The sequence below is a fragment of the Eretmochelys imbricata genome, chromosome 15 (assembly GCF_965152235.1).
Source record: "Eretmochelys imbricata isolate rEreImb1 chromosome 15, rEreImb1.hap1, whole genome shotgun sequence".
Taxonomy (NCBI): Eukaryota; Metazoa; Chordata; order Testudines; family Cheloniidae; genus Eretmochelys; species Eretmochelys imbricata.
Genome location: NC_135586.1, coordinates 13,021,536 through 13,033,319, shown reverse-complemented (window position 1 = coordinate 13,033,319; position 11,784 = coordinate 13,021,536). Strand labels below are relative to the sequence as shown.

At 47.1% G+C, this 11,784-nt stretch overlaps 1 protein-coding gene across 1 annotated transcript; it reads left to right on the top strand.

Moving 5' to 3' along the window:
• The first annotated feature begins 5,486 nt into the window (after positions 1–5,486).
• On the top strand, positions 5,487–11,254 carry LOC144275805 (T-box transcription factor TBX6-like). Its single transcript, XM_077835347.1, has 5 exons — positions 5,487–5,653; positions 6,520–6,787; positions 8,175–8,324; positions 9,671–9,747; positions 11,137–11,254. The coding sequence occupies exons 1-5, from the start codon at positions 5,487–5,489 to the stop codon at positions 11,252–11,254; spliced, it is 780 nt and encodes a 259-aa protein (XP_077691473.1).
• The last annotated feature ends 530 nt before the right edge of the window (positions 11,255–11,784 follow it).

Genomic DNA, 11,784 nt, shown 5'->3' with positions numbered 1-11,784 from the left:
TGCTTTTCTTACGGGGACATTCAGAGGTGCCCGTTCCTGCTGGGCTGTTTGCCGGTGGCTGAACAGAAATGTTTCCCGCTGTTAGCCACAGGGGAAGGGGCTAGCCACACACTGGGGGGGAGGCAAAATGCGACCTTGGAACGAAAGCACATGTGCTATATATGTAATGTTAACAGCAAGGTTTACCATGAAAGAGTGTACCCATTGTTCTATAAAATGTGTCTTTTTAAATACCACTGTCCCTTTTTTTTTTCTCCACCAGCTGCATGTGTTTCAAGGATCACAGGATCTTCTCCTTCCCAGAGGCTAATGAAGATTAGAAGGCGAAAAAAACGCACTCGCGATGAAATGTTCTCTGAGCTCATGCTGACCTCCCACACTGACAGAGCACAGATGAATGCGTGGAGGCAGACAATGTCAGAGTGCAGGAAAGCACAAAATGACCGGGAGGAGAGGTGGCAGACTGAAGACAGGGCTGAAGCTGAAAGGTGGCAGCAGCATGATGAGAGGAGGCAGGATTCAATGCTGAGGCTGCTGGAGGATCAAACTAATATGCTCCAGCATATGATTGAGCTGCAGGAAAGGCAGCTGGAGCACAGACCGCCGCTACAGCCCCTGTGTAACCAACCACCCTCCTCCCCAAGTTCCATAGCCTCCTCACCCAGATGCCCAAGAACGCGGTTGGGGGGCCTCCGGCCACACACCCACTCCACCCCAGAAGATTTCCCAAGAAACAGAAGGCTGGCATTCAATAAGTTTTAAAGTTTTAAATTTTTAAAGTGCTGTGTGGCCTTGTCCTTCCCTCCTCCACCACCCCTCCCAGTGCTTCTCTCCTCCACCACCCCTCCCGGGCTGCCTTGGCAGTTATCCCCCTATTTGTGTGATGAATGAATAAAGAAGGCATGAATGTGAAGCAACAATGACTTTATTGCCTCTGCAAGCGGTGATCGAAGGGAGGAGGGGAGTGTGGTTAGCTCACAGGGAAGTAGGGTGAACCAAGGGGCGGGGGGGGGGTCATTAAGCACGCCCTCCTGTGCTCTTCTAACCGCCCTGGTGTCTGGCTGCGCGTAACCAGCAGCCAGGCGATTTGCCTCAACCTCCCACCCCGCCATAAACGTCTCCCCCTTACTCTCACAGATATTGTGGAGCGCACAGCAAGCAGTAATAACAGTGGGAATATTGGTTTCGCTGAGGTCTAACCGAGTCAGTAAACATGCCAGTGCGCATTTAAACGTCCAAATGCACATTCTACCGCCATTTCTGCACTTGCTCAGCCTGTAGTTGAACAGCTCCTGACTACTGTCCAGGCTGCCTGTGTACGGCTTCATGAGCCATGGCATGAAGGGGTAGGCTGGGTCCCCAAGGAGAAATATAGGCATTTCAACATCCCCAATGGTTATTTTCTGGTCTGGGAATAAAGTCCCTTCCTGCAGCTGTTGAAACAGACCAGAGTTCCTGAAGATGCGAGCGTCATGTACCTTTCCTAGCCATCACACGTTGATGTTGGTGAAACATCCCTTGTGATCCACCAGTGCTTGCAGCACTATTGAAAAGTACCCCTTTCGGTTTATGTACTCACTGCGTTGGTGCTCCGGTGCCAAGATAGGGATATGGGTTCTGTCTATGGCCCCACCACAGTTAGCGAATCCCATTGCAGCAAAGCCATCCACTATGACCTGCACATTTCCCAGGGTCACTGCCCTTGATATCAGCAGATCTTTGATTGCGTTGGCTACTTGCATCACAGCAGCCCCCACAGTAGATTTGCCCTCTCCAAATTGATTCCCGACTGACAGGTAGCTGTCTGGCATTGCAAGCTTCCACAGGGCTATTGCCACTCGGTTCTCAACTGTGAGGGCTGCTCTCGTCTTGGTATTCATGCGCTTCAGGGTAGGGGAAAGCAAGTCACAAAGTTCCATGAAAGTGCCCCTACGCATGCAAAAGTTTCGCAGCCATTGGGAATCGTCCCAGACCTGCAACACTATGCGGTCCCACCAGTCTGTGCTTGTTTCCCGGGCCCAGAATCAGCATTCCACGGCATGAACCTGCCCCATTAGCACCATGATGCCCACATTGCCAGGGCCCGTGCTTTGAGAGAAGTCTGTGTCCATGTCCTCATCACTCTCGTCACCGCGCTGACATCGCCTAGTCACCCGGTTTCGCTTTGCCAGATTCTGGTGCTGCATATACTGCTGGATAATGGGTGTGGTGTTTAATATGCTCCTAATTGACAAAGTGATCTGAGCGGGCTCCATGCTTGCCGTGGTATGGCGTCTGCACGGAAAAAAGGCATGGAACGATTGTCTGCTGTTGCTCTGACGGGGGGCGGGGGGCAACTGACGACATGGCTTATAGGGTTGGTTTACAGGGAATTAAAATCAACCAAGGGGGTGGCTTTACATCAAGGAGAAACAAAAACAACTGTCACACAGAATGGCCCCCCTCAAGGATTGAACTCAAAACCCTGGGTTTAGCAGGGCAGTGCTCAACCCACTAAGGTATCCCTCCCTCTGGTATTTCAGGCAGGACTGAATCTCCATTAAAGTTTTCAAGGTGCCCCGACAGACCTCACCAAAACGATTGTTGGCCACTGATTTCACAGAGGGAGGGAGGGAGGGAGGGGGGAGCAAATGAATACAAAACAAATCTGGTCTATATCTTGTTTTGATCCACTCCATCTATCTTTTACATCTTTAGCTGGTAGCAGACAGTGCAGTAGGACTGCAAGCCATCCTCATCTCCTGCCTGCTCACCAGAAGATGGTATAATAGGACTGCCTGCAGGACTAAAGAGAATGACCTGGTCGAGTCACTCCTAATTTAGTCCCTGCGCTCATGTCTGCCAAGGCACTCCTGACCGACTTTTCCGAGGCGGCCAGGAGCACCTCGGATATGACGATGACGGCTACCAGTCCTATTGCACCGTCTGCTGCCACAAGGCAATGGGTTGCTGCTGCTGTGTAGCAATGCAGTACCGCGTCTGCCAGCACCCAGGAGACGTACGGTGACAGTGAGCTGAGCGGGCTCCATGCTTCCCGTGGTATGGCGTCTGCACAGGTAACTCAGGAAAGAAGGCGTGAAACGATTGTCTGCTGTTGCTTTCACAGAGGGAGGGAAGGAGGGAGGGCCTGACGACATGTATCCAGAACCACCCGCGACAATGTTTTTTGCCCCATCAAGGCATTGGGATCTCAACCCAGAATTTCAGTGGGCAGCGGAGACTGCGGGAACTGTGGGATAACTACCCACAGTGCAACGCTCCGGAAGTCGACGCTAGCGTCAGTACTGTGGAAGCACTCTGCCGAGTTAATGCACTCAGAGCATTTTCTGTGGGGGGACACACACTCGAATATATAAAACCGATTTCTAAAAAAACGACTTCTATAAATTCGACCTGATTTCGTAGTGTAGACGTACCGTTACAGGGTGTCCCCTGTTTCTCAGCTGCAGTTGCTCCTAGGGACAGGAAAGAGGATTTTGATTTCTGGAACCAGGGGCCTGATCTTAGCAGGAATTTGTTGAGACTTGGAAGGTGAGGAAGTGAGTCTTGGATGCTGTGCTGGAGTTAAAGGCACTGAGAGGATGTTGTTGGCATAAACTGAAGCCCCCTCCTCTCTGGAGAGCCATCAGAAGCTCTCTGAAAGCTGTGAGAAGAGCAGCCTGTAAACATCACACTTTGGAATGACAATAAAATAGCTTCATTCATCCCTGGATCAATCTTTTGTCAGCCTTAATAGGATGGCTGCCAGCTTTAATACCTCCACAGCCCTCCAGAGCCACCTTGGGAGAACTGAAACCTCTCTGGGTGCCAGCCTGCTCAATAATGTGGCACCCACCGGTCAGCTTTCACCCAATCGCAGGGCTGGTGGAGGGAGTGCAGTATGAAGCTAGCGACATTCAGACAGCATCATGCCTCCCTTGGGGGCAAACAGTTGGGGTTTTGTGAATTATGAGGTGTGGAAGTATAGGATTTTCTTACTGCCATTCCTGTGCTGGATACAAAAGCCAATGGCAAGACCCCTGAATTCAGGGAGAGGATACTAAAGGCAGAGAGAAGCCTGCATTGCCAGTATACATCCTTGGGATCTTTATCATTTTGTCTCCATTGCCTCCTTTCATTGACTCTTTCCCTTATTTCTCTTTCCCATCTCTCTTTCATTCACTTCTCCCTCTTTTACCCCTTCTGTTCCTGTGGCGAATTTGAAAGTTTGCCTGCACAAGCTATAAGCTGTTCCCTGCCTCTCTTGGCAACCACTGGAGTCCAGGCCCTTCTGCCTCTCTCCAGGTTCTTACACGATGCTTCATGCCTCGAGGGACCTGTATATCGGTGGCTCAGGGCACCAGTGCCAAGACAGGCACCAGCATGGTGAAAGCTGCAGCTTGGGCCACCAACAGAGGGCACCAATGCTGATGCCAGGTAAGAGATGTCTCGGGAAATCCTGGATCCTAACCTGTGAGCATTCTGCCTCCTCTAAAATAGTCTTGCAAGTCTGTGCTTGAATATGCTCATGATTTTGTCAACCCAGACTGTGTCTGAGTAGATTTCTGTCATGTTCCTCTCCTAGAGACCAAGCAAAAGGCCTCACTGCAGACTTTGGGGTGACCTTCCTGGTTCTATCCACTCAGCCTGGCACTAGGATGCCCTTTGTAGAGTGGCTTCTAAGACAAAAATGCTGGCCCTAGAGCGGGTTGAATGGGGCTGTTTGAGTGGTTGAATAATGAGCATGTATTTCTCTGTTTCATTCAGTTTTCCCATGTTACCTTCCCTCTGTCCCCAGAATTCTCAGGGTATCGTTGGGGCTGTGTTGAAAATCCTGGGCTGCTTTGAAGCACAGCAAAGATAGTTTTGAGTGAATGAACCCAGGAGAGAGACAAAACCACTGTCAATGGAAGTGGGGCAGATGATGGTTGGTGGGGAATGTGGCCTTGCTCAGCGCAGGGCCAGTTGATGTGTATGGCCAGCTTAACATGGTGCTGCCATGTCTTTCCTAGCATTGCCACTAGTTGCTTCTCAGAAGTTGTGTCACAGACTCAGTGGGCAAGCTCATTTGCCCTCAGTGTGAAGGAATCATGGCTTGTAGCAGTCCAGTAAGGTGGTAGCCTGAACTTGCTGTGTCGGTCACACTGGTGGCCAGTACCACTCACCAGATCGCTTGGGAATAGAGTATTTGGGGTTGGTGTTCTAAGCCTCTCGGTGCCTACAAGGAGACCCACTGTGCTTGCAGCCAAGAAGCATAGAGGTGGAGGTGACCATGCCTGCAGGATGTTCTCCCTGGCGTAGCTGTAAAGGGCCACAGCTCTCCTGGCAGGGATTCTCCCCTTCCTCTTACATGTTCCATTTGCAGCAGGACTGCTTTTGTTCCAGCTGTGTGGGCTGCTCTCTAGAATGTACATTAATGCGTTTGCTTTTCTCCCCTTCTCCTGTGAGACTGTGACGCTGTCCCCCCATGCAGCAGATGCCGAGGCTTCTTCCCTCAATTCCAGATGATGCCCCTTCATAGCTCACAACTCCCTTCCTTCCATAATGAGGGCTGCTTCCCTCCATCCTCCATAAATGGTTCCTATGGCAGGGTCCATCTCTCTCTGGAGAACAAAGCACTGTGGGAGGAGTTCTACACACTTGGCACTGAAATGATCATCACCAAATCTGGCAGGTGAGAGCAAACCTGTATCACCAAAAATGTCTGTGGCATGTTACTTTCCACCCTCACTCACCCACCCTAGGTACATCCCACCTTCGGTGCCATCTGCTGTCCAACGCTGAAGCTACTACTTTACCTTTCTGTTTCTCACCTGTTCTCTGGGTCAAGCCAGCCAAGTGCTGTGTCTGCCCACTAGTGACCAGGGTCACCAGATGAATGTGATGAGTTCGCACATCCAGCATAACACTATAAAGTGTGCTCTGAGTATGCAAGGTGCACACCACCCTGACCAAAACATTCACTTGAGGGTCAGATGGTTCCTGGGCAACAGCTCTACAAGGTGAACTAAAGGAAAAGCCCCATGTTGTGTGATCCAATAAGAGCAGTAATACCCCCATCATCAGGGACAGTGACCAAGACAGTAGTTGGGATGCACTGCAGAAGCATGGATATTATGCTGGGCCTTTGGTAGCAACCTCACTGTGTTTTTTCAAAGGAGTGGCAAGTACTCCCCCTTTTAAATAGTTTTACAGCTATATGCCCTATGTGAGCTCTCCAGATCCTGATATGGACTGTTGCATATTGTCTGATCTGGGTTTTCGATTTTCATTACACACAGCGGGACAAATTCTGCCCTCTATTATCACTGGCCCTCAACAGAGGTGGTAAACAGCTTCACGGGGGTTGCATAGGTGTAACTGAAGGGAGAATTTGGCCCCCTGTATTTATCAGTGCAAGAAAGTCAGGACCTTGAGCGCCCAAGGAACTGTAGTTCCTTCAAGTGAGGGCCCTAAACAAGAGCTGGTGCGTCAGATGAGGGCAAACATCAAGCGTACAATGAAATCTTTTTCTGCTCTCTTACTTCTCCCTCTGTGCAGACGTATGTTCCCATCTTGCAAAGTGATTGTTACCGGCCTGAACCCTCACTCTCTCTACCTGATGCTGGTGGATATTGTACCTTTGGACAACGCTCGGTATAAATGGCACTGTGGCCACTGGGAGCCAGTTGGAAAAGCTGATCCCCATTTCCCCAGTCACTTCTACCTCCATCCAGATTCTCCAGCTCCTGGCAGTCACTGGATGAAAGAACCAGTCTCCTTCCAGAGACTCAAGATCACCAACAATACTCTGGAGCAGTGTGAACATGTAAGGAGAGGCCTGACCATTTCATTTGTACATAGAATAAATGTGTGATGCTACAAACCATTGGTTTATAGGGAGCACTGCACTATGAAGTCATCTAATGCTATGACATGCTGTTCATACACAACAAGGAGAATAATAATTCTTTCATGTGCCCAAAACTGATATTAATATTAATCAGAATTATACCTGATGAAAGGGCCTATTAGAATACCTCACCCATCTCCCTGCCAGGGCAGGTTTGTTCCCTACAGTCCTACTATTGCTGCTTTCTTCAGGCTACTTTTAAAAGTTCCACGCAATGAGGCTTCCACCCCTTCTTTTGGGAGTGTGTTGCACACCTAACACCTGGACATTTTTTCCTGATGATCATCTTAAATTTTCCCTGTCTCATTTTCATCCCTACTTATGCTGTTAGTTACCCGCCCCCCATTTGTAGCATCCTAAATTATTCCTCTCCCTCCTTGGTGTTTATATGTACACTGTCACGTCTCTTTCTTTTCTCACCCCATAACCATCACTTAACCAAGCTATTAACTATTTTAATCTCTTCTAATAAAATGGCCCTTCCAGCCTCTCTCCAGTTTGGCAATAAATTTCTGGTAGTGAAGTGCTCAGAACTGGACCTGGACCTGTTCCTAGAGGTGTGTTCACACCCGAGCCATAGAGGAGGGCTTTGCTACCTCCCTGTTCTGCCATGTGTTACTTTCCAATATGCACCCTGCGGTACATTGGCCTTTACTGTTTCCGTTGTTGGACTAAAAACATCTCATTTGTTGTAGATCCTCTTCCCCCATTGCAATCCCATACCATATGAACTATCTTTCTATACAGTAGCATTTTTCTTATTACCATCTCCACAGCTGTGGAGACAGTTCTACACTAAAGTGAAAAGGAAAGTTTTCACTTCAGTGTACAGCTCTGCGGGAAGTTCCAGAGAGATGGAACAGCACAAGTAGACAAGTTCCACCCCTAATCACCTATGGTGAGTGGGAAGGGCAAGTGGGTCAGGAGTAGGAGGTCCCAATTCAAAGAGATTGGGAGCGGAGGGGGAAGAGAGAGGTTGGAAAGAACCAACAAATGTAAGATCAGGCCCATGGATAGAGCTAAGTTTCAAATGTATTCTAGACTTTTGTTTATTTAAGTCAAACCTTCTAGGCTAAGTGTGGTGTGGCGTGGCATTCACTTCCACTCCCTTTAGAGCAAATGTCATCTGTATTCCACTTACACATGAGCAGTTATTTAAAAGTGGTGGTGTGCAACATGCTACTGCATCTGAAGCCTTTCCAGGTGACTCTTCCAGGAACATTGAGTTCATCACAGTGATGCCATACAGAGTTCAACATTGTTATCAAATCCTCCTGACTGCTTGTTCTCTCTTTGGTTTTAGATTATATTGCATTCAATGCACAAATACCAACCACGCTTCCATGTGGTGCTGACCAGCGCACATACACTCACCCTGCCCTGGAATGCTGTGGCCACCTTTGTGTTCCCAGAAACAACTTTTATGGCTGTGACAGCCTATCAGAATTCCAAGGTAGCTTTTCTCTGACTCCTTCCATCTTCTCTGTGACTTTCTGTGAACCTGGGGCAATTCAGGGGTAAATAAAGCTTCCTTCAAGCAAAATGAGTATTAGCACCAAGAGGTGGAAATTAAGGGTATGGTGGCTTTAAGATTAAACTCGATAAGTTTATGGAGGAGATGGTATGATGGGATAACATGGTTTTGGTAATTAAATATTCATGGTAAATAGGCCCAATGGCCTGTGATGTTATTAGATGGGGTGGGATCTGAGTTACCCAGGAAAGAATTTTCTGTAGTATCTGGCTGGTGAATCTTACCCATATGCTCAGGGTTTAGCTGATCGCCATATTTGGGGTCGGGAAGGAATTTTCCTCCAGGGCAGATTGGAAGAGGCCCTGGAGGTTTTTCGCCTTCCTCTGTTGCATGGGGCATGGGTCACATACTGGAGGATTCTCTGCTCCTTGAAGTCTTTAAACCACAATTTGAGAACTTCAGTAGCTCAGAGATAGGTGAGAGGTTTTTCGCAGGAGTGGTGGGTGAAATTCTGTGGCCTGCGTTGTGCAGGAGGTCAGACTAGATGATCATAATGGTCCCTTCTGACCTAAATATCTATGAAAGGTTCAGGTACTCTGGTGCTAAAGCTATTAAAAATACACAAAGGTAGCTTATTAGTTAACACCCTGGAGACCTCGGTTCAAATCCTAGCTCTGAGCACAAATTTAAAAGTGTGAGTTTGGTAATGTAGCTAATGACATTTGCCCACATCACAAAAAATACTCCATGATTTTCCATGGTTTTTGCTGAAGAAAGACCCAGTATAGGAATAGCCAAGGGTGCAATAACATCAGGACTGGGGTGTATTGGCAGAGCTATATTGGCAAGCTTGTACAGCACCATAGCTGACTCTAGCATGTACCGTATATTGGGCTATTGCCTTTGAGGGGAGCATTCATTGTTCCTGATTTCACCAGCTTCGTCTTCCGGGTTTCTGTTGTTTTCCTCTTTCTGGTTTCCTTCCTGTCCTATTTGCTCCTTAAATAACCGCCATTTTTGAATGGTCTCACTCTGAAGCCATTTCACCAATAGACTGGGGAATATCCACATAACTAACATGGCCTTTTTCACTCTCTCCCCTCCCTCATTCTTCCCCCTTTTTCTATTCCTCTCCACTTCTCTTTTTCTCTCATTACCCCTCCTTCCCCTTTCTCATGCTTTCCTCTGTCTTTTCTCTCTTCCTCTCCCTCTATTTCCTTTTTTCTGCATTTTTCTTCCTCCCTTCCTTTCTCTTTGTGTCTCCACCTTCCCATCTCTCTCTCCTTTCTATTTCCTTCTCTCCCTCTGGTATCTCCCCATCACAGGTTACCCAGCTGAAGATTGATAACAATCCATTTGCGAAGGGGTTCCGAGAGAATGGACTCAGCTATAAGAAGAACCGGTAAGAAACCTCCTTCAACAGTTCCTGTTTATGCCAAACCACTTAGGCCTTGTCTGTATTACACTTATGGGGGAAATATCCCACCATTTCACTCCCCCAGCTGCAGCTCCATTAGTGGTAGAGATGGTGGTAGAAGTGGTATAGACAAAACACACAAGCCACCAGCATTTTAAGTACCATGTCAGTCAGCCAGACCTGCTTAAAGCAGGTCTAGAGGACACCACGATAAAAAAAACGGGTGCCTTTTCTCTGCTCGTGCTCCTGCCATTGCTACCACTAGGGCAGTAGTAGTCCACCAGTAGTAGCAAAATAGTGGCGATTCCTCCCAAAAGGCTAGTGCCCTCTCAACTTTGCTATAACCGAGACTGCTTTGGTTCATCTCTTGGTTATTCTAAATCCAGGTGGGATACATCTTATTCAGAGTCACAGAGACTAGCCCACAAAGGCCTTATCTAAACTGGTCTTTAAAGAGAATATGGGAAACATGTTTAAAGAGTTCCCCTTAAACCCAGTCCTGGCATGGTTTTACCAGCCAGTGTGGATAGGGCTTAAATTGTTAGAACCATGATTAAAACCTGTAAAGGTCCAAGCTTGAGCATAATTATAAATATGGTTGTAACCATCCACACTAGCCAGACAAAGCATGTTAAAGACCAGTTCTGATGTAATAATGATCCAACAATACTATCCCACAAGCTCTTCTCTTTCCCGTTTTTTGTTATTCTTCTCTTCCTCCCTATGCCTCTGCTGTTGCCATCTCTGTTATTCATCTGTCTAGTGATTGTGCATGGGCACAAATGTAAAGCATCATGCTTACCAACCAGACACACTAAATAAATAATGACAAACAACCAAATTTGAACATGATTTTTTTAAACTCAGTTTCAGCTTCATTATAGTCAGGGCCTTAAGTGTGGATGGAGAATAAACGAGAAGTAATTTGAAAGGGAAGCTTTAACCTGCTAGCTCATTCACTGTCTTCAGCTGTGCACGTGCACTGGAGAAATACACTGGAGTAAGCTCTAGAAACATAGACATCAACAAGCAGCATTCTTCTGTTCACACATCTGTCTGAATATGAGCATTGTGGTATTTGAGGGTGTGTACATGTGTATGTCTGCATAATAAAAAGAAATACGTCTGTGTGTTTAGTAATAATCATGTTGCTGTGTCTATGCATGTGTCCATGCTTGTTGCTAGTATGTCTAAATGTGTGTGCAGAAGTACAAATGGCATCCTTACATATGGGGGAGCTGCAGTGTAGTGTGTGAGTATGTGTGTTCACAGTGGTGCAGGTACAATGTATTTGTCTGAATACCTGGATATGTGCATCTGAATCGATTTTTGTATGCTGTGTGATGGTGAATTTGTTTTTCTCCTTCATTCTAGAGGGAAAAATGTTAGAGGTACTGAAATGGTAAAGCAAGGAAGTGCTGAGGAGACAGGCTGTGACCCCCTCACCGATGAGTCTGTAGCCACACTGCAAGGATACTGGTCTCTCCACTGAGACTGAGCCACGGAGCAGCTCTCTACACAAAGCTTAGTGGTATGGGTGGATAAAGCAAGCAGTTTTTCTTTGCACACCCAAAGCTTGCCCCGTGTTCACTTACGCTGGCTCTTACTATGCCCAGGCTATGATTTTTCATATAATTTACCACAACAAACCACTTCCCTCCAATAATGATAATTATACAGCTGCACACAAGCCATTCCTAGCAGGAACTCCCCACACCCAGTTCCAATTTCAGTCCTCTCCTACCTTCCCATTTGAAATTTTAGCACAGAATTTGAGTGTTTTCATTGATTGCACTTTATAGATATTTGTTTTGTATTTTAAATCTATGTTCGTATTGCAGAAAATATTGCAGCTTGTAAAGTGCTGGTCAGTTAAATACATTTTCTCATCACAGACACACGGGTAGTCTGCACTTTTGTGCTAGTGATTCCTTACGTAGATGTGAGATTGGAATACGGTATATTATTACCAGAAGCACACAAAGTTGGATAAAGTCTAATATTTTTAGTGTAATACATCCA